Source organism: Salmo salar, chromosome ssa29, assembly GCF_905237065.1.
Source record: "Salmo salar chromosome ssa29, Ssal_v3.1, whole genome shotgun sequence".
In the NCBI taxonomy this organism is placed as follows: domain Eukaryota; kingdom Metazoa; phylum Chordata; class Actinopteri; order Salmoniformes; family Salmonidae; genus Salmo; species Salmo salar.
In genome coordinates, this window is record NC_059470.1 from 13,731,701 (window position 1) to 13,755,034 (window position 23,334).

General features: G+C 43.6%; 2 protein-coding genes across 14 annotated transcripts in view; both read right to left on the minus strand.

Moving 5' to 3' along the window:
• The window catches only part of LOC106590186 (dnaJ homolog subfamily C member 13), a 45,362-nt gene extending 38,050 nt beyond the window's left edge, over positions 1–7,312 (minus strand). For 7 of the 10 annotated variants that reach the window (XR_001325015.2, XM_014180914.2, XM_014180912.2 and 4 more), the window contains exons 1-2: positions 3,600–4,613; positions 2,283–2,363 (exon numbers count right to left, since the gene is read on the minus strand). Coding sequence is in view for 9 of the 10 variants with exons in the window: in XM_014180914.2 (XP_014036389.2) it covers positions 2,283–2,363; positions 3,600–3,934 (416 nt within the window). In the remaining variant the exon portion in view is untranslated. Of the gene's footprint in view, positions 1–2,282; positions 2,364–3,599; positions 4,614–6,722; positions 6,839–7,108 lie in introns of those variants that run through there. The other 3 variants (XM_014180916.2, XM_045710972.1, XM_014180915.2) reach the window with 3 other exon arrangements.
• A 3,204-nt stretch (positions 7,313–10,516) lies between these two features.
• Positions 10,517–13,873, minus strand: LOC106590187 (cytochrome P450 2F3). 4 transcript variants are annotated; one of them, XM_014180917.2, is made up of 2 exons: positions 13,746–13,873; positions 10,517–13,115 (listed from the first exon to the last, which is right to left on the minus strand). In XM_014180917.2, exon 2 carries the CDS (start codon positions 12,897–12,899, stop codon positions 11,424–11,426), a length of 1,476 nt encoding a protein of 491 aa, XP_014036392.1. In that variant the 5' UTR covers positions 12,900–13,115; positions 13,746–13,873; the 3' UTR covers positions 10,517–11,423. The 4 variants fall into 4 exon arrangements, with proteins under 4 accessions (XP_014036392.1, XP_014036394.1, XP_014036395.1 ...); XM_014180919.2 differs by having other exon boundaries at positions 10,517–12,908; positions 13,746–13,869; XM_014180920.2 differs by lacking the exon at positions 13,746–13,873 and adding an exon at positions 13,530–13,711 and having other exon boundaries at positions 10,517–12,908.
• Positions 13,874–23,334: the final 9,461 nt, after the last annotated feature.

A 23,334-nucleotide genomic window follows, 5' to 3' on the forward strand; every position in this document is an offset into this window, starting at 1 on the left:
GACTTACCCAGAAAGACTCACAGCTGTAATCGCTGCCAACGGTGCTTCTACAAAGTATGACTCAGGGGTGTGAATACTTATTTAAATGCAATATTGGATAAAAACAATCCATTTAATTAACATTGAATTCAGGCTGTAAGACAAAAAAAATGTGGAATAGGTATAGGGGTATGAATACTTTCTGAAGGTACTTCACGTTGACATTTTAACAAAAGCCCTCCTTGGACAGAAGCCTCCATTTTACTTTATCATAAAGGATGAGCTCTGTAGTCTGAGCCTTGATTTAGTCAGAAGATGACAAAAGAAGCAGTCAGTCAATCAGATTACCGAGTAATGGCGCCTTCACTCCTTCACTTGCGGTTAAGCTAAGCTAAGTGAAGCTAGGCTAAGTGACGCTAAACTAAGTGGTAGACTAGTGCTTGGACACTAGCTAGCTAACTACCACACTCCCATAGATCCTCATTAAGATCCCATTAGGTAAGTATGAGCCTAGAACAACTTCAACACATATCTTGGCAAGCACTTGTCCTCATAACCTTGGCTTGAACTTTCAAGGTATGAACAATCCAATGAAGAAAAAAAACAGAACCTGAGGCCTTCAGAAATCGCCACTGACCAAACACACTTCTTACACAAATCACATGGCTGCCAAAACCAGTTTCCTGGTAAACTGGTTTTGGCAGCCGTGTGTTGTGTAAGTAGTGTGTGTAAACTGTAGCCTAAATGTAACCGATGTGGTCTGTGTGTGTAGAGTGAATCCTTCGCGCTCGGCTCAGAGCAGATTCGTCATGGCAGCAGGGGAGCGGAGATTCTTGACGGTCCACGATCCAGGCAGCGATGGCTCTGAGAGAGGTCCTTTGTGTGGCCACAACATTGAGCAGCCTGTTTGCCACGCCGGGGCCAAGTCTAATACAGCCTTAAGATGCCAAGAGTCACAGGATTTAAAAGGACTAAGACTACAGAAGGGACACAGCCGTGGGAGAGGAAAATACTACTACACACACATCAGAAAAAGCCCTTTGAAGCCGTGTAATCGGTGGTGAACCTTTTCTACTGAGGCTTGTAGCTAGCTTCTTCCTCAAACTGAACCTGCTCTCTACTGTACTTCAGGACCGAGGAGGTTCCAATTAAAAGGACAAAAGTGCTGCTCACGCTGGGACTTTCAGTAAAGAGTGCAGGCTAATCAAGGTTGATCGTAATTAAGGTTGGCCCCCTGGCAGATGTTCCGTGTTCACCGTAGAGATGCCCGGCTTTGCATTCTGGTACCGTGGCTGCGTACCATAAAGCCACAGCAAATAGGCCACTGTAGGCTACACAAACAAACAAAAATGTCGTGGGGTGAAGCTGAGAAAGCCGCAAAGGACCTAACTTCAGCCTTATGCGCCACAGGGAGCAAAGAGGAGCAACAACATTATGTAATACACAAAACCCTTCTCTCTTGACCTCCCAGTCAAAGCCCTGGCCTCACTCACTGACTGTCCAGTTCACAGTGTCCACACGCACACAGGATGTGTGGAAGATGATATATTATGAAGCCCTCAACCCTGCCCGTTGCTAATCCGCACTCTAGCACTACTGCTAAAAGTTACCACAGTCAATGGCTGCCTTAATGGGACAAAGCTATTTTAGGAAGCAGGCATCAGTAATGTGGTCCTGTTGTTGTCTACTGCTCAATGTCTCACCTCTGTTGAGGCCTTCCAGAGAAAAGGGATGGGACCAGTTTGTTTAGTAACATTTGCTCATTCCTTTCCAAAGTTTATAGACCTAGATCCCATTGATTCATGATCTCATGGTTGTTACCATTCAGCTGTACTAATGACCTTATGTCATAGATCACGAGTGCAGTCTAACCTGCGCCATCTAGGTTATTGGGATTTCAGAGACATGTATTCGGGTTAGCGAGAATCTGACACTAGTGATTTGTGTACACCTTGTCACCCATTGAAGGAAACGCACACACAATGGAAACACCGAGTCAGGGATTTCAGTGCTTTCCCTTTGTTCTGGTGTTGACAGTGTGTCTGTCCTGCTGCGTGATTGCTAGGCCTACAACTAGGACCCGTGTGGAACAGTAGAGAACGATGAAGAGTAGAAGGGAATATACCGGACCTGACATTACCTAGTTGACCGTGACCTGAACATTAAGAAAACTAATTACCCAACTCAGCCTAGCAAACCAGCCCCAAGGAGAGAGAAAGGATTTCATTGGTTGAACGAATGTTATCAGTATCAATGGGAGGTCTTTCAGGGAAAGGAACATTAGAATATGAGGTGGCTCTTACTTTCCCCTCCAGGAGTGTTTGGTGGTGTAGAAACAGGCCAGGTCTCTGTTGTCTTTGATGACATTCATCTTCTGGCAAGACCTGCATCACAAGAGAACAAGGTCAGGGTAAGACAGACAAAGGGATGATGAAATGGGCTTTTAACAGTCTCGCTTTAGTGTCGCTTCATTGAGTACATACAGGTCAGAGCAGTGGAATTGGACGCCAGGCAACTTTCATTTGAGTGAATGGCAGCAAGCATATAAATTAGGCCTACGGTTTGCTAATTCAATTACGCGTGAAGAGCACAGGTCAATGAGAGGGATGGATTCCCCTCATACTGCTATCTTGAAGTAGTCACGTGAGTTGGGAGTGGAGTGGAGGCATTTGGATAAGCAGATGCTTAGTTCTATTGAGAAGTCACAGGCAGAACCCACCCTGAGCTTAAAATACTTCCATTACTGCACATTATGTCACAAACTGTCCAAAAAACCTGCCGCACACACTTCACACCGGCGGATCACATTCTACACCTCGTGTGAAAATCCTTGTTGACAAAAATCCTGTGCAGGCTGGGAGAGTCCTGTCTTGTCACTGGCAAACTCTGTGGTGCTAAACACGGAATAAACAGTGTTGAACAGCAAATTAGAGTGGAATCGACACAACAGAGAGACGTGATACTCCGACTGACAGCAACTATTAGAGTCAGAGTCACTGTGGCTGTCCTCAACTTTCACATACAATTTACATTCATCTCTCTTCCCCTCTTCGTTGAAAGCCTCTGTGTGCAAATTTTCACAGACACTCCGTGGAAAATGAGGCATAGCCTACTTACAGGCATTGGGGAAATAGTGCCAACACAGCAAAATGGGACGGAAACGGCATGCAAGTGGTCAACATTGCAAAAAATAAAACGTAGCCTTTGAGCCGGTCAGCTCAGCATAGCATACCAAGAGAATGTATTGATCATGCCAAAACAATGAAACCTGAGGGGACTGTTTTTTTCCCAGACATCATTTCTGTAAAATCTCTTGTGATTTACCCTAAATAAAAACTCCATATTTATATACACTAAACTGGACTCGTAGCAGAAGATTCCCTTAGAAAGAGAAACATTGGCCATGTGTCATACTGAGACGGCAAACAGAGGTTTCCATATTTTCAGTGTTTGTGTTGAGAATACTAGACCTAGGCCTATTTAGAATGTAACTACAGTCACACGAAATCACAGAAAAAGTCACTGGATAAAAACTAGCAGTAACTAACAGACAGACAAACAGTACAGTGAGACAGTAGTAGTAGACTAGTAGTAAATCGTGCCCAGAGAGCAGTAGTAACCTCTCTCTGCTGGCCACTGCACTGTCAGTGTCACAGGGGGAACCTTTGTCAGCACTCTGCTCAGATCCTCCTGGAAATAACGGACTTCTCTTTTCCTTCCTCTCCATGTCGGCCTGCAGCAAGGGGCAGCAAAATAAGTCCTTATGAAAGACCAGTGTCCCCCCCAAGAGACGAGTCGAACCCTTCTTTAATGGAAGGATTAAATCACGGAGAACTCTATCATACAAACTTCCTAGGCAACGTATATGATGGGTGTTCTTCCCTCTTGACTCACCACTGACACAGCCTATAGCAAACCAGACAGGAGCTAGCTGACTAATCCTAAAGTTAGTCATCAATCTTCCTCTGAAAGAGAAGCAGTGCTAGAGCCATCTAAACTAAAAGAAACAATTCTGAATCAGAGCACATGATTTATGCATCAAACCCTTCCACCTAATGAATTTAATCCAGCCCAGACGGATGGAATTTTATAATAGCGATGGGCATCGATGTGACCACGTGACCTGCACTCCTCTCAACTCAAAGGCCATGCAGTTTAATTCTGTTACCGTGATGAGGGGTATTAAGAGAACGCCCAGATTCCAGGATTGTGGCCATGTGATGGCCCTACCCAGCTCTTCCTGTGGCTCAATTTCTGCAGAGTTATAAGCCACCTCGGACCAGGAAGAACTATAGAGAAAAGTAGTTGACTTTTGGCTCTGAAGAAAATTGTTCCTTAGCTTGCCAATGGATGGTATACACACACTTAACAAGACAGAGCTGCAAAAGGATTGTACGGACACCTCACAGTAGGGGGGGTTTACACGACCTGTGAGGCAGCGTATGGTTTCCAAGCAGTGAGTGAACAGTGCTGACCACGCAGAGCCTCTCTGAACATTGGGTGACTGTGTAACCTGCTCTCATGTGACTGCGCAACAACACTAAACCATTGAAGTTCTGCACAAGATTAAGATACCTGTGGCAGTTGCAGTTAACACAGAATTATGTAATAGTAATGGGAATAAAAAGAGTCAAATCTTACATCTTTGAATTGTACTTGTCTGAAAGGAACAGTTATCACGCCAGGAGCCCGGTTTAACACCACACAGACTTTCATGCAAATATTCTGAAATTGGCATTAAAAAAAATATGCGCATTTTCACACCAGAGATGTGTTCACGGCAACTTTTGTTGCTGTGGATAAAACGGTGTGTGTGATGATGTAGTGCATAGAAAAATTACTTGAGGTTAAATTCCCATGAGTCGAATACAAATAAGAGTTATGGGTTTCTGATGGTTTTGTCAAAAACAAAATTGCGTTATATAGCGAATGTGCCCACTCTGGTCTTGGCACGTGTGCTCTAGCAAACAGCTCGCAGGTAGGCTACCTACATGAGATTATTATGGACAAAACAGCGAGATCATTTGTATTTGTCAAACGGCAGCCAACCATCGATCATGTCACCAGAAAAGACCCTCGATATTGATTGGCAGCATCAAGCTCATTACCGTGCACAGCACTTTCACCACCCTGTGAAGTTTATCATAATCTGTAGCCTAATAAACTGCATGCTTTCCCGAGTCGTAGTGGGAGGACCACACAATATGTTTTATTTTATTAGAATCCCCATTAGCTTTTGCAAAAGCAGCAGCTACTCTTCCTGGGGTCCACAATATTGGTGTTCACAATATTGGAGTCATGCAATATCAATTTACTTCGATATGACGGTTATTATATCAATATTTGCTAATAAAAGTGTTTCCCCTGCCATTTCGCACATGATTAATTTTACCGACACAAAAATATCCTTTGTCTAGCATATTTTGTTTTGTCGACATTTGGAAATGTTTCTGTTTCCAACAAGCCTGTCGTGACATTATTTTATCCAAAATGTACTTTACTTGTACAAAAAGGTTGGATGGAAACCTGGTTAGTGACAGCTAATATAATAGCCCTCTGCTACTGAGGAAGAAATGCCTGGCTTTACACACTTGAGGTTTGATAATTCTGTGCCTCAACATTTCCACTAGGGTTCTTTAAATGTTATAAGTTGGTAATTTTGCTGCAACTGATAACTTTAGGGAAAGGGGTCTTGTGATCTTTTTATCATTATATAGCGTCCATGCAATCAATGACGAGGGCAATTCCATGGTATCAGAATGATGCAGAGTTCTCACATTAAAATGCATGTCTAAAAACAAAAAACATTGAAGGTTAAACAAAGCATACAACTCTATGCACAAGGACTACTTTTAACAACATCCACTGAACATTTTAGAAAAACAGATTTAGAACAATGCAGATGCAAAGTTTGGTAACCGAATGACAGTTTGTGGAAATTGTTAAAAGTGGTCCTTGTGCATAGAGTTGTACGGTTTGTTTAACTTTGCAATGATTGGTTTTTGTTTGACATACATTTTAAAGTGAAGAATCTTAGTCTCAGCATCATTCTGTTACCGTGGAATTGCCCCCCTAGGCCTTATGGATCTCAGCCTTTGTAGTGGACATTAGTCTTATTATGTGTCTGATTGAGGACTGATGGTGCTGGTAAAAATCAATAATAAGGCTACTTCCAAAACTTCAATCTCGGGTAATGGGTGGATGAGTTGCCTAGATTACCTTCATTCGGTCTACAACAAATTTGATCGACAGATATTAGTCCCCACATTTGTTACCACCACTAACTTAGGAAGTAAAATCACCTACACATACTAATAACACAGCAGAATAATGAGCACTGTTCCTGGAATTGCTTTCCATAAATAAAGTGAAATTATTTCATGTAGCTGTAGGAGCACAAGAAATCCTATTGAATGCATGACAACCAACCACAACACAGTCAGCCTGAGAATGTAGATGCTGCTTTCAAATTCACAGTATGATTGCAAAATGTCTTTCAGGTAAGCATTTCGTTGGTCGGTGTATACCATGTGTCCTGTACATACGACTAATAAAACTTGAAAATGTATTTCACAGTACATATCAAACAGGGTCATGACCAAAAACAATGCCCTTCGAAAACCCCTCTATAGGTTGACAAGTAACTTCCGTTAGAAAAACTAACTAGGTATATGCTTTCGCAGACACAATGAAAGAATGTATATACGGGTTTCTACAATTCTAGAAAATAACTGCCGACTCACTTTGATCACACCCAGTTTGGCTGCCGCTGTGGATCTGGCTCTGCTTGGGTAGCAAGCTAGCGGCTAGTAGGGCCACATTCAAGTGCAGCTCGAGCGGGCCAAGTTGGGAGGAGTCTCTAGACCGAGTAAAGACGAGAGTCGAAATGGCCATTCCCGTGATGAACATTGTAAATATCATGACATTAAGAGAAGCCTAGAAGTGTCAGTGTTTTATTTGATTATCAACACACTTTAACTGGATGTGTTTTTTTCGCAAAGGGGGGAAGCTAGCAAGCTGCCTTGTTAGCTAGGTAAGCCTAGCTAGCTAGCTTAGCAAGGGCTCTGTCTATGGAGCTCAAAAATGAAGGAAAGGAGTTGTGCATTGTGGCAGTCGCAGATGAAATTACCTGTATGTTCGCTACCAGATGCGATTATTTTCCGACCCTGAACCCCCACCCTCCAATGTGCGAGGCTGTTGTGTTTCTGTTTTCCCAATCCGATGCTGTAGCTGCTTAATTGCGCTATCTTCACTCGGGGCTCAGGACGCTGCCATATTCCTGATAGCCGAAAGTGCGGAAAGCGCACGCGCGAAATCTGTCGGTCATGAGTGTCTGATTGGTTTGTCAGGAAGTAGTGCGTTCTGTGCCTGATTTCTTTATTTGTATTTTTATTATTAACAACAAATCAATACAAAAAAATAAATGGGGAACACAAGTATATATAAAGGATATTACACAAGGACCTTATTTTTTTTATTTAACTAGGCAAGTCAGTTAAGAACAAATTCTTATTTACAATGACGGCCTACTCCGGCCAAACCCTCCCCTAACCCGGACGACGCTGGGCCAATTGTGCGCCGCGCTATGGGACTCCCGATCACAGCCCGGGATCGAACCAGGATCTGTAGTGACGCCTCTAGCGCTGCGATGCAGTGCCTTAGATCGCTGCGCCACTCGGAAACCCTTAAGGTACATGCACACATTTATAATTCTAACAGCTTTTTTGTTGACAGAGTATTTAATTGTCTTAAAATATAGTTCAATTTCTTTTTCCAAGGTAATGAAATGTGGTGTTTTGTTTGTAAATGTACATTTGTGAATATGAAATTTGTCCAAAAGCGTTCTAAGCTTAAAAGTTCATGTCTATGGGTCTAAGAAGAAGTTGCCTATAAGCGCAGATCTATGATCAGTATCATATCAAAGAGACTCAGTCTTGGGTATTGTGAGCAAGAAATGCATAAATGCCCTTAGATCAGCCAATAATCAGTGAACCCAGAGAATTAGCAGAGGAATATAAAATGGGACAAGAAAGATGCCTTCCAAAATAAACAGCTGCATAAATGTTGTTCTCTACCACAGATTATTCATTATATTGACCAGATGCTCAAGTAGCCGCTCTAAATGGAAGGCAGTCGGGACGAGGCAAGATCAGGTGGGACCATTCTAGCCAATGAGAGGACAGATATGCGTGTGAACAACAGGCACAATTTCCGATATAAAGTGTTATTTTTTTCTTCTCAAAGTTGCCGGGATGTCACGTGTTCTACTTATTGCAGTACCGTCGTAACAACCTAAGCATTACGAAACGTCTATTCGATCAAATAACCCACACGTTGCAAATAACCCATAAAATGTTTTGCTAACCAAATTTGACACTCTCATTGACCTCCATACAAAACTCCTCGCTTGATGAGCAAAAACAAAACAAAAAAACGCTACCTGCTGGAGAAGCCCAGTTATTCCTCTGGCTTCGCCTCTTCCTCTGTCTCTTCCCACCAGACCAGAGGTTATCTACACATTAATTACAATTACATAATTATTATTAACATACTGTACATTTCGATACATTCACTCCCTGTCATAGTTACCTCACAACTTATGAGGAGGATCAGTATACATTCAGGCAAAGATTGTTTTTGTAATTTCTGAAAGGGAACACAACACAAAATAGGCAAATAAATAATACATGATTAGAGATAGAATTAAACTATATACTTTAGTGCAAATAAAGGCAGCTTTATAGTTGTTTTGTTTTTGTTCTCTTCTGAAAAAGAGTTATGTAAACTTTGAACTGGTGCAAAATGATGAAGTCTGGCCCACTACAGTGAACATTCATGGAACTGTAACATTCCGTTACTTCAGAGAGTAGTAGCGCCCACTATAGACAACATCCTGACCTTTCTGCAGAAAGCAGGGAACGGCAGTGACATGTCTATTTTCACCTGACATAACCTATAGGTTAGGGTTGATGGCTTCTACTTGCAAACAGTGGTGTAAAGTATTAAGTAAAAAATACTTGAAAGTACTACTTAATTAGTTTTTTGGTGGTATCTGCACTTTACTATTTATATTTTTTACAACTTTTACTTCATACATTCCTAAACAAAATAATGTACTTTTACTCCACACATTTTCCCTGACACCCAAAAGTACTCGTTACATTTTGAATGCTTAGTAGGACAGAAAAAGGGTCCAATTCACACACTTATTAAGAAAACATCCCTGGTCATCCATACTGCCTCTGATCTGGCGAACCCACTAAACACACGTTTCGTTTGTAAATTATGTCTGAGTGTTGGAGTGTGCCCCTGGCTATCCGTAAATGAAGAAAGAAATAAGAAAATGGTGCGGTCTGGTTTGCTTAACATAAGAAATGTGAAATTATTTATACTTTTACTTTTGATACTTAAGTATATTTTAGCAATTACATTTACTTTTGATACTTAAGTATATTTAAAACCAAATACTTTTAAACTTTTACTCAAGTAGAATTTTACTGGGTGACTTTCACTTGTGTCATTTTCTATTAAGGTATCTTTACTTTTCCTCAAGTATGACAATTGGGTACTTTTCCACCACCGAATGCAAATGAGTAGGCTATTTAAGATGCAACTGTATCTATTATCTCAAAATGTCATACAAATATTTCATGAAGTAGTTGAACCTTCCACCACCTCCCTATTCTATTTAGAAAACACTCTTATGCAGAGCAACTAGGGCTAAGTGCCTTGCTCAAGGGCACATCAATCGATTTTTCACCTAGTCAGCTCGGGGATTCGAACCAGCAATCTTTCAGTTACTTGCCCCATGGGTCTTAACCGCTAGGCTACCAAACACCCACTACAGTGCACTTTGGTAGAGACCACATTTGACTTAGATATGGCGCATCACAAGAACATTCTCAACAAATGTGCACTCCCCCTTCCCAGAGTAGATCAAATAAAACAAAAGAAGCTAAGTTGAATGTAACAATAAAATTACATTTGTCTGGTTTTGACCTCAGCTCGTAGGTCACAGTCACCAATAGCCTTGTCAAACAAAATCGAAACTAACAACGTTTCTAGAAATGTTGGGATATTTCTGTCTCATGTGACTCAGACAGTGAACTGACTGCACCCAATCAGCGTACAGTTGATCTGTAGCTCTCTAGATGTTGTTCTCTAAACAATACAACACAATGTAGGAGTGTCCTGCCAGCCAGTTCCACAAACCGAGACTATTGATTTTAGTGACACCTGGGTCCCTGCCTGGCATAAAGTGTAAGAACTCACCGCGCTTGAATGTAGATGGGAAACATCTTGGCCTCTGTGACTGAGTGGCAGAGTGATGTTGAGAGTGGGACAGGGACACGGAGTGGTCACGTTATGGAGCATCTGATTCAAGGGCCTACCAACCATGTGCTGCTTATTAGCTAAATTGAATTATAGATAGACACAAGAGGAAAAGGGAGCATTTGGCTTCCCTACGATCCTGCAAAACAAACCTTACATTGATATCTACAGGCTTCAGAGAAAGGAGGCAAAAAGGGAGTCCGAATGAACATTTACTAACTTTTTATTTGGTTCAACAGGGAGTCAAATGGGAATGAAATCCCACACACGTTGTCTATTTATACATCATATTAATCTTTTAACCACATATTGTCAAACAAACAGATAAGGGGTTTCCGATCTGCAACAACAAGTTAACAGAGTCAGGGGCCTGTAAAAAGGTCACAGATCACATAATTAGCTAGTTAACACACCTTCTCTGAACCATTTAGAAAAATAGGGCAGCGTAATATGTGTCCACACATCAAGAGGTCAACATGTCATGTAATAGGCCTAATGTGTACTATCTTTATGTACCCTATTGCATTGTCATGTATGTCATCCTTGAACAATTAATTACACAAATTCCAAAGTTTTATAAAGACTGTATACTGTATAGGTAATATAGTAATGTGTCCACACATCAAGAGGTCAACATGTCATGTAATAGGCCTAATGTGTACTATCTTTATGTACCCTATTGCATTGTCATGTATGTCATCCTTGAACAATTAATTACACAAATTCCAAAGTTTTATAAAGACGGTATACTGTATACGTAATATAGTATTTCTTTCTGATTCAAAAAGATGAATAAAGCCAGCGAAAGAGTAGAAATACTTCCCCATTGTATAAGCTGATAGTTTTCCTTCCTATGCAATGTGATGCATCCTCTAACATACAGCATCATTGCCTAGCTCACCCCCATATAAATTGACTTCATTGCTTAGACACAAAGAAACTGATAAAGTGAAAGATACACTGCTACCTGGATCAGCCTCCAACTCATCAGATTACACTAGCCTGAATCCTCAGCATACATTGCATTACTATCTGGTCAAAACACCTGTCCCTCATCTCTACACCTCCTTGTGAGTTTTCCTCCTGTGGTGCAGCTGCAGTTCCCCTCTTGGTCAGCGGGGGGTAGATATGAGCTGGTAACGGCGCGGCATGTTACCGAAGCTGCTAGACTCTGGGCTGAGGTCAATGCTGTCAGGTCCTCCAGGGCAGGAGAAGGAGAAACGCTGCAGCAGAGACACCAGGAAAAGAAAGATCTCCATACGAGCCAGAGATTCCCCCACACAGGCACGCTTACCTGCAGAGAACGCGAAGAAAGCAGGGTTCTTCTGGAAGTTTCCGCTCATATCTAGAAAGTGACTGGGGTTGAAGGTTGTTGGCGTGGCCCAGTGGTCCTTGTCTCGCAGAACAGAGTGCAGCATGGGAAGGATCACGGTGCCCTGAGGGATAGTGTACCCTCTGAATGAGATATTCTCGGTAGCGTAGTGTGGGAGGTTGAGCGGGACGAGGTCCAGGAATCGATGCACCTCGTGGATGACAGCGTCTGTGAAGGGGAGAGACTTCCTGTCCTCCACTCGAGGGACGCGGTGTCGACCAATCACTGTGTCGATCTCCTGCTGCATGTGCTCCTGTATGTCAGGGTATTTGATGAGAAGATTGAGGGCGTATCTCATAGTGGTGCTGGTGGTCTCTGTTCCTGCCAGGAAGAGGTTTAACACTGTGGACACCAGGTTCTCATAATGGAACTCAGAGGAGGACACATCCTTCTCCTGGTTGAGTCTGGTGAGGAAACAGTCTATGAAGTCTCTAGGGATGCCTGGGTCCATGGTCTCCTGGTGCTCGTGGATCTTCTTCATCACAAAGCCTCTCAGCTCGTCCACCTGGCTGAACATGACATGCTGCCGACCAGGCAGGTGTTCCATCAGCCAGGGGAAGATGTTGTAGAGCTGTCCCCAGGCGGTGCTTCCAAAGCGCAGTAAGTTCGTGAGGATGTTGAGCAAGCGCAAGAATTTGTCGTCCTCGTAGTCGAAGCGCTGGCCGAACACCAGGGAGCAGATGACGTTGGACACGCTGCGACTCAGGAAGGGCTGGGGGTCAAAGGGCATGGCTTTAGTGCCATTCAGACTGTCTATGAGGTATTGGCTCTCCTCCTGTATCCACTCCTCCATCCTCTTACGGCCCATCCCAAAGTCTCTTAGAGTGGTCAGGGTGAAACGACGCAGCTGGCGCCAACGCTCCCCGTTACTGATGACCAGGCCATATCCCTTGGTAGCTCGGACCAGGAAGGGGACGGGAGCTCGTCCTGTGAAGTCCTCAGCCTGGTCCACCAGAGCCTCCTTGACCGCCTCGTACCCCACCAGCACCACGGCCCGCTGGGGCCCCAGATACACTGTCATCACTGGCCCATAAACACCACTCCACTTGATGAAGCTCTTGTAGGGGGCCTGTTTGTCCATCTGAAGCAGGTTGCCTATCAGCGGCAGGCCACGTGGTCCAGGAGGTAGACGGACATGTCGCTTCCTCCTCAGCATGAACAACCACAGTAGAACCAACACCAGGCCTCCCAACATCACTGTACTACATATCTCCATTACTCCGGCCTGCAAAACAAACAACGTCTCTTGTTCTTGTTGTTCTTTTTCTTTCTTCTTTTTTTAACCCACCTCTCTTTAGTGTTTACCTTCTATTCTGCCCTTGAATTGCGTTCCCATGCAAAACTAGGCAGATAGCTAACAACTAAGTCTTCAATAAAACTCCCAAGGCGTGACTTTTATTGAATTAATATTGAAAACGTTTATGTTGTGAAACTGCAAAGTACAGAAAAGAATATACATTGGTATTCAATTCAAATCGACATACTGTAGCTGTACATTATACATTTCAAGTTGAAGTTGCCTGAAAATACAAATCAAGTGCCGAGGGTACCATGCATCTGGCATGACGCCAAAATGTAGCTAAATGTTACTCATATGGTAATTGGCTAACTTCTTTCATTACTCTAATAATGTACAACCATCTCTGTAGAATAACAAAGCATATTACACTAGAAACAGTAACAAAACTTCAGTATTGTATGTTTTACAATTCGTTTGCATGACGGACGAGCAAAGTAATACAGCTGACGGCGTACATGAAAAGCATTGCAATTTGTGTGAGTAAATACAACCAACATTGATATGTAAGCAACTCTATCAATAACAAAATGCTTGAATCGAACTTACAAACTAATATTTTCAGAGGCTGAAGCGTGACAAGAAATAGCTACACTGAAAGACCTGCACCGTAGCGTTGTTTTTAGCTGCTTCTATGCGTTCTATGAGTTCTCTACTTCCTTTTTGCGTACAGTCTAAGTACCAGAAAGCTCCACTAGGGGGCAAATAACACTATGGAACACAATGAAAATCCATCTTAACCATTGTAATAAAAGTATCTGTTACCTTCTAACAGGATGGCAGCACACCTTCTCTCTGTGCAACAGTGGCTGTCTGTCTATGTTGCCTGCCTGACTGTTTGTGTGAGTGTCTGTGTGTGTGTGTGTGTTGCAAATGTTTGCTGAGATAAGGGGCTGTGTTGATAATTCTCTGGGACAGAGTTGAACAACAGATCAGTGATTGGCTGCTAACATTACATTAATGTACCTTGCACCCATGTAAACAAAGCAAATGAAAACCCAAGGAGTGGAAAGGACTGATATCTTAAACTGTGTCCGTCTAGGTTTAAAACAAAATTATACAAAAATTACGGAATACAAACAAGGCAATGACAAGACAACCATAAAAGCTGAGGAAGACACGACAATGCTCATAAAGACAAGCGCTCAAAAAGACAATTACTATATAAGCAATGCCATGTGATCTATCAATTATAAATAAAGCAGACATGGAACGTTTTGCCTTTATAGTAACGTGCATTAATTCTAATTCATATTATTCAATAACAATTTTGGGGACTTTCTCAATAATAGGCCTAATGCGTTTCCAAAACAATCCCTATTGCTCAGAATCTCTTTCTGGTTTTTAGTCAACATTCGAAGATAAATTGGTGCCTAACAAATTGTAAACTGGTTGGGTGTTAGAGATAAAATGTTATTGTGTTATAAACTGAAGGAATATGGACTTTGAGGTCACCCAAGATCATTTGTGGGTTAATATGTAGTTTGATGGAATGATGGGAAAGCCACTCTTGAAACTTTAAGAAAAATGGAACCACTGTCGGACAGTACCAAAAAAAATGCATTCGGCCTATGTCCTCTTCTTCATTACAGAACCTGCATTTTGACTTTGTTGACAGAATTTTGTGGGAACTCTTGTGGAACTCACATATGTGGGAACTCTTGAAGGAGTTTCCACATATGCTGAGCACTTGTTGGCTGCTTTTCCTTCACTCTGCGCTCCGACTTATCCCAAACCATCTCAATTGGGTTGAGATCTGGTGATTGTGGAGGCCAGGTCATGTGATGCAGCACTCCATCACACTCCTTCTTGGTTAAATAGCCATTACACAGCCTGGAGTTGTGTTGGGTCATTGTCCTGTGAAAAACAAATGATAGTCCCACTAAGCGCAAACCAGATGGGATGGCGTATTGCTGCAGAATGCTGTGGTAGCCATGCTGGTTAAGTGTGCCTTGAATTCTAAATAAATCACTGATAGTGTCACCAGCAAAGCACCCCCACACCATCACGCCTCCTCCATGCTTCACGGTGGGAACCACACATGCGGAGATCATCCATTCATCTACTCTGCGTCTCACAAAGACACAGCGTTTGGAACCAACAATTGCACATTTGGACTCATCAGACCAAAGGACAGATTTTCACCAGTCTAATGTCCATTGCTCGTGTTTCTTGGCCCAAGCAAGTCTCTTCTTCTTATTGGTGTCCTTTAATAATGGTTTCTTTGTAGCAATTCGACCATGAAGGCCTGATTCACGCAGTCTCCTCTAAACAGTTGATGTTGAGATGTGTCTGTTACTTGAACTCTGTGAAGCATTTATTTGGGCTGCAATTTCTGAGACTGGTAACTAATGAACTTATCCTCTGCAGCAGAGGTAAGCCTGGGTCTTCCTTTCCTGTGGCGGTCCTCATGAGAGTCGGTTTCATCATAGCGCTTTATGGTTTTCACGACTGCACTTGAATAAACGTTCAAAGTTCTTGACATTTTCCGCATTGACTGACCTTCATGTCTTAAAGTAATGGACTGTTGTTTCTCTTTGCTTATTCAAGCTGTTCTTGCCTCATGAAGCTGGTTGAGAGAATGCCAAGAGTGTGCAAAGCTGTCAAGGCAAAGGGTGGCTACTTTGAAGAATCCCAAATATATTTTGATTTATTAAAAAAATAATGGTTACTACATGATTCCATATGTGTTATTTCATAGTTGTGATGTCTTCACTATTATTCTATAATGGAGAAAATAGTAAAAAATTAAGAAAAACCCTTGAATGAGTAATGTCCAAACTTTTGACTGGTACTGTATATATATTATGTAAGCTGCACTGCAATTCAGTTTTACTGTAAACTGCCAAAGTGCTCCGTTGTGGCACATGTATTTGTGTAAATAAAACCTAGCTGTCGAACATGCAAATATCTGAATGTAAGGTGATTTCCCATTCTTTAAGGGCCACAATAATAGCGATGATGACCCTGTGGGTGTAAACTCTGTAGAATGGACCCGCTTTTATGGCGATACAACGTATAGAAAATTGTGTACGATGCAATATGTCTAATATGGGAAAACAATTGGATTTAAGCTGATGGGTCACCATTACTGCCGCAAAATGAGCAGCGACGCTCTTCTGGTTGTACACTCCGGATTTGGAAACTGGAGGTGCTCCTGGTAGAATGGACCTCCCTTTTACAGCGACACATCGTACAGAAAAGTGTACGGTGCAATAGGTCCATTACAAAAAACATACTGCATTTAAGCTGATTCGCCACTCTATAAGGGCCACAGAATTGTGACATCATGAGGTTGGACCAAGGTGCAGAGAAGAGACAAGAAATCAGTGGTTACGGCACACTACGTCTCACAAGCACACTACGTCTCACAAGCACACTACGTCTCACAAGCACACTACGTCTCACAAGCACACTACGTCTCACAAGCACACTACGTCTCACAAGCACACTCAGGAAACACCCACACACGGTAAACAATTCAAGCTTCTGCAAAGGAAACCAGAAAACACACCTCTTTTAACAGGGAAATCATAAGTAATAGGACACACCTGAGTGTCATTAATGTCTCTAGGACGGTCTCTGCCGCCCTCTGGTGACAGGTGAAACCATGACAAGAATGAGCAGTGACACTCCTTGGGTTGTACACTCTTTGGATTTGGAAGCTAGAGTAGAATGTACCCCCCTTTTACTGTGACACAATGTACAGGAAATTGTGAACTACGGTGCAGTATGTCCAATATTAAAATACGTAATGAACATTGTGCAATACGAATGGGGTAATTAACAATGGGATTTAAAAGTGCTTTCTAAAGTTGATTATTATAATAATAATATTCATTTTGTTATTCCTACTATTATTAATAATAGCATTATAACTTGTGTTTTGTTATAACTATCTAGTAATCATTGCTTTTAATGCTGCTAACAATAATTGCAACGCTATAATATTATTTGTGATATACAGTGGGGGGGAAAAGTATTTGATCCCTTGCTGATTTTGTACGTTTGCCCACTGATAAAGAAAGGATCAGTCTATAATTTTTAATGGTAGGTTTATTTGAACAGTGAGAGACAGAATAACAAAAAAAAAACAGAAAAACGCATGTCAGAAATATTATAAATTCATTTGCATTTTAATGAGGGAAATAAGTATTTGACCCCCTCTCAATCAGAAAGATTTCTGGCTCCCAGGTGTCTTTTATACAGGTAACGAGCTGAGATTAGGAGCACACTCTTAAAGGGAGTGCTCCTAACCGCAGCTTGTTACCTGTCAAAAAGACACCTGTCCACAGAAGCAATCAATCAATCAGATTACAAACTCTCCACCATGGCCAAGACCAAAGAGCTCTCCAAGGATGTCAGAGACAAGATTGTAGACCTACACAAGGCTGGAATGGGCTACAAGACCATCGCCAAGCAGCTTGGTGAGAAGGTGACAACATTTGGTGTGATTATTCGCAAATAAAAGAAACACAAAATAACTTTCAATATCCCTCGGCCTGGGGCTCCATGCAAGATCTCACCTTGTGGAGTTGCAATGATCATGAGAACGGTGAGGAATCAGCCCAGAACTACACGGGAGGATCTTGTCAATGATCTCAAGGCAGCTGGGACCATAGTCACCAAGAAAACAATTGGTAACACACTACGCCGTGAAGGACTGAAATCCTGCAGCGCCCTCAAGGTCCCCCTGCTCAAGAATACATATACATGCCCGTCTGAAGTTTGCCAATGAACATCTGGACAACTGGTGAAAGTGTTGTGGTCAGATGAGACCAAAATGGAGCTCTTTGACATCAACTCAACTCGCCATGTTTGGAGGAGGAGGAATGCTGCCTATGACCCCAAGAACACCATCTCCACCGTCAACCATGGAGGTGGAAACATTACGCTTTAGGGGTGTTTTTCTGCTAAGGGGACAGGACTACTTCACCGCATCAAAGGGACGATGGATGGGGCCATGTACCGTCAAATCTTGGGTGAGAACCTCCTTCCCTCAAACCAGGGCATTGAAAATGGGTCGTGGATGGGTATTCCAGCATGACGATGACCCAAAACACACGGCCAAGGCAACAAAGGAGTGGCTCAAGAAGAAGCACATTAAGGTCCTGGAGTGGCCTAGCCAGTCTCCAGACCTTAATCCCATAGAAAATCTGTGGAGGAGCTGAAGGTTCGAGTTGCCAAACGTCAGCCTCGAAACCTTAATGACTTGGAGAAGATCTGCAAAGAGGAGTGGGACAAAATCCCTCCTGAGATGTGTGCAAACCTGGTGGCCAACTACAAGAAACGTCTGACCTCTGTGATTGCCAACAAGGGTTTTGCCACCAAGTACTACTAAGTCATGTTTTGCAGAGGGGTCAAATACTTATTTCCCTCATTAAAATGCAAATCATTTTATAACATTTTTGACATGCGTTTTTCTGGATTGTTTTGTTGTTATTCTGTCTCTCACTGTTCAAATAAACCTACCATTAAAATTATAGACTGATCATTTCTTTGTCAGTGGGCAAACGTACAAAATCAGCAGGGGATCAAATACTTTTTTCCCCCACTGTAAAGGTGATTCACTTTATTCCTTTTTTCATATTGTTAAACAAAAGTCTGCTAACATTTGCTCATAAAATGTTACGAATTTCGACCATTTGTATTATTTTTCACCATCGTCATTGCGGGACTTTTATTTTTGAAGGAAAATTGACAAGGTTACGGCCTTTATTCTTGCTAGGTCTTGCTTATTCTTGCTGGTGGAACGGAGGTCCCCATGGCCCTGGGAAAGATGAGGTGTCCAATGTTATGTTGGCCCATTTTAGTGATGAGGCACTGAATAAGGTATTGGTGTTGTACAGCAGAGCGTGGGAGGAGGGGAAACTACCAGGAAACTGGAAGGAGGCAGTAGTGGTACCAATCTGGAAGCCAGGGAAGGACCGTACGAGGCCATCAAGCTATCAGCCAATAGCTTTAACATGACATGTATGTAAGATTATTGAACATATGATTACGGAGAGGCTAACTTACTTCCTGGAGAGCAGGGGGCTAGTATCGCCACATCAGAGTGGGTTCAGGAAGGGAAGGGGAACTATGGACCCAGTGCTCTGCTTAGAAGCAGAGGTCAGGAAGGCTCAGGTGAACAAGGAGACTGTTGTAGCTGTCTTTTTTGATGTGGAGAAGCCATATGATATGATGTGGAAGGAGGGGTTGCTAATCAAGTTTGATATTATGGGGTAGGAGGAAGAACGTACAACTGGATGAAGGACTTCCTGGGACTCACCCACAAACAGGACCAAGCCTGGCCTGTTGAGGAGTGACGGACTCCATCCTAGCTGGAGGGGTGCTCTCATCTTATCTATGAACATAGACAGGGCTCTAACTCCCCTAGCTCCACAATGAAATAGGGTGCAGGCCAGGCAGCAGGCTGTTAGCCAGCCTGCCAGCTTAGTGGAGTCTGCCACTAGCACAGTCAGTGTAGTCAGCTCATCTATCCCCATTGAGACCGTGTCTGTGCCTCAACCTAGGTTGGGCAAAACTAAACATGGCGGTGTTCGCCTTAGCAATCTCACTAGAATAAAGACCTCCTCCATTCCTGCCATTATTGAAAGAGATCGTGATACCTCACATCTCAAAATAGGGCGACTTAATGTTAGATCCCTCACTTCAAAGGCAGTTATAGTCAATTAACTAATCACTGATCATAATCTTGATGTGATTGGCCTGACTGAAACATGGCTTAAGCCTGATGAATTTACTGTGTTAAATGAGGCCTCACCTCCTGGTTACACTAGTGACCATATCCCCTGTGCATTCCGCAAAGGCGGAGGTGTTGCTAACATTTACGATAGCAAATTTCAATTTACAAAAAGAAAAACAACGACGTTTTCGTCTTTTGAGCTTCTAGTCATGAAATTTATGCAGCCTACTCAATCACTTTTTATAGCTACTGTTTACAGGCCTCCTGGGCCATATACAGCGTTCCTCACTGAGTTCCCTGAATTCCTATCGGACATTGTAGTCACAGCAGATAATATTCTAATTTTTGGTGACTTTAATATTCACATGGAAAAGTCCACAGACCCACTCCAAAAGGCTTTCGGAGCCATCATCGACTCAGTGGGTTTTGTCCAACATGGACCTAGTTTTGTCCCGTGGAATAAATGTTGTGGATCTTAATGTTTTTCCTCATAATCCTGGACTATCGGACCACCATTTTATTACGTTTGCAATCGCAACAAATAATCTGCTCAGACCCCAACCAAGGAGCATCAAAAGTCGTGCTATAAATTCTCAGACAACCCAAAGATTCCTTGATGCCCTTCCAGACTCCCTCTGCCTACCCAAGGACATCAGAGGACAAAAATCAGTTAACCACCTAACTGAGGAACTCAATTTAACTTTGCACAATACCCTAGATGCAGTTGCACCCCTAAAAACTAAACATTTGTTATAGGAAACTATCTCCCTGGTATACAGAAAATACACAAGCTCTGAAGCAAGCTTCCAGAAAATTGGAACGGAAATGGCGTTACACCAAACTGGAAGTCTTCCGACTAGCTTGGAAAGACAGTACCGTGCAGTATCGAAGAGCCCTCACTGCTGCTCGATCATCCTATTTTTCAACTTAATTGAGGAAAATAAGAACAATCCGAAACCACCCCGAACCATATAAACCAAATACCCCCTCTACATGAACACATACACAAACACACCCTGAACCACAAAAAACAAATACCCCCTGCCACGTCCTGACCATACAATAATAACAAATAACCCCTATTACTGGTCAGGACGTGACAGTACCCCCCCCCAAAGGTGCAGACCCCGGATGCACCTCACACAAATAACCAAAAAGAACCCCCAAAAACAAAATAAATTACAAAACTACATGGGAGGGAAGGGAGGGTGGCCACCGTCACCGACGGTCCTCCTGCAACACCCCCCCTTTCCCCAAATACTCCCCCCTCAGGAGGTGGCTCAGGAGCTGGACGCAGACCCCGCTCCACCCCTGGCTCACCCCGCTCACATAACGTCTCTACAGCGATGTCCCTCTCTGTCGACCCCGGACCGTAGGGCGACTCTGGGAGCTCCGGACCGTAGGGCGACTCTGGGAGCTCCGGACCGTAGGGCGACTCTGGGAGCTCCGGACCGTAGGGCGACTCTCCTGGTTCCGGACAGTGGGCCGTCTCTCCTGGTTCCGGACAGTGGGCCGTCTCTCCTGGTTCCGGACAGTGGGCCGTCTCTCCTGGTTCCGGACAGTGGGCAGTCTCTCCTGGTTCCGGAGAGTGGGCCGTCTCTCCTGGTTCCGGACAGTGGGCCGTCTCTCTTGGTTCCGGACAGTCTGGACGAGGCACTGTTGCCGGGCACTCTGGACGAGGCACTGTTACCGGACACTCTGGACGAGGCACTGTTACCGGACACTCTGGACGAGGCACTGTTACCGGACACTCTGGATGAGGCACTGTCGTCGGAAGCTCGGGACTGGGCTGACGCACTGGAAGCCTGATACGTGGGGCTGGTAGTGGAGGTACCAGACTGGGGACATGCACCTCAGGGCTAGTGCGGGGAGCAGGAACAGGACGAGTTGGACTGGGCTGACGCACTGGAAGCCTGGTGCGTGGTGCTGGTTTAGGAGACGCCAGACTACGCACCTCAGGGTCAGCACGAGAAGCAGGAACTGGATACACCGGGACATGGGTAAGCACTGGAGGTCTGGAGCGCACCTCTTGCACAACCCGGTCAACTGTAAGTGCTGTTATTGTGAAGTGGAAACGTCTAGGAGCAACATCGGCTCAGCCGCAAAGTGGTAGGCCACACAATTTCACAGAACAGGGTTGCAGGGTGCTGAAGCTTGTAGTGCGTACAAATCGTCTGCTCTCAGTTGCAATACTCATTACCAAGTTCCAAACTGCCTCTGGAAGCAACATCAGCACAATAACTGTTTGTCGGGAGTTTCATGAAATGGGATTCCATGGCCGAGCAGCCACACACAAGCCTAAGATCACCAATGTGTAATGCCAAGCGACGGCTGGAGTGGTGTAAAGCCCGCTGCTATTGGACTCTTGAGCAGTGGAAACGGGTTCTCTGGAGTGATGAATCAAGGTTCACCATCTGGGAGTCTGATGGACGAATCTGGGTTTGGTGGATGCCAGGAGAACGCTACCTGCCCCAATGCATAGTGCCAACTGTAAAGTTTGGCCGAGGAGGAATAATGGTCTGGGGCTGTTTTTTATGGTTCGGGCTAGGCCCCTTAGTTCCAGTGAAGGGAAATGTTAATGCTACAGCATGCAATGACATTCTAGATTATTCTGTGCTTCCAACATTGTGGCAACAGTTTGGGGAAGGCCATTCCCTGTTTCAGCATGACAATGCCCCTGTGCATAAAGAGAGGTCCATACAGAAATGGTTTGTCGAGATCAGTGTGGAAGAACTTGATTGGCCTCCACAGAGCCTTGACCTCAACCACATCGAACATATTTGGGATGAATTGGAACACAGACTGCGAGCCAGGCCTAATCGCCCAACATCAGTGCCCAACCTCACTAATGCTCCCGACAGCAATGTTCCAACATCTAGTAGAAAGCCTTCCCAGAAGAGTGGAGGCTGTTATAGTAGCAAAGGGAGGACCAACTCCATATTCATGCCCATGATTTTGGAATGAGATGTTTGACGAGCAGGTACATTCTTTTGGTCAAGTGTTTGCAGTCCTTTAGCTCACATAGCAGACAAGACCTGCTTTATGACATACTACAAACCCATGGCAGGGTTAGACAGATGGGTATACAGACAAGATTTTCTTGGGTCCTAGCCCATGTGGGGGTGGAGGGGAACGAGGCATTTGATGTACTGGCAAAACAAGTACTTAGTAGTGGGGATGTTGATGTTGTAGTTTCAATGAGCAAGGCTGAGGCAAAATGCCTGATATGGACAGTGATGGTGCAGCGATGGCGGAAGCAGTGGAATAGAGATACTAAGGGCAGGTATTTATTTCAAGTATAGAGGAAAGTCGGGGAGGGAAGGACGGCAGGAAGAGACAGAAAAGAGGAGGTTCTTTTTACAAGATTAAGGGTGGGACACAGCCGGTTGAATAATAAGACTTTAAATGTGATAGGATACCATCCAACAGGAAAGTGTGATTATTGCCAGGAAACAGAGACAGTGGAGCATGGACTGATACAGTGTGGGCAGTATGAGAGGGAAAAAGAGAGGCTGAGATCCAGTATGAGGGAGAAGGGGCTACAGGAAATTCGTTTAAAGAGTATACTGAGTAGAACGTCATTAGATACAGTCTCAAATATTTTGTTATCTTTTTTAAGAGAAACAGGGCTGGCAGGTAGGATTTAGATTCTCTGTCTCTGGCTCA

Bases quoted from the DNA above. Each gene is read 5' to 3' on its own strand.
- LOC106590187 (XM_014180917.2), bottom strand. From the start codon at position 12,899: ATGGAGATATGTAGTACAGTGATGTTGGGAGGCCTGGTGTTGGTTCTA.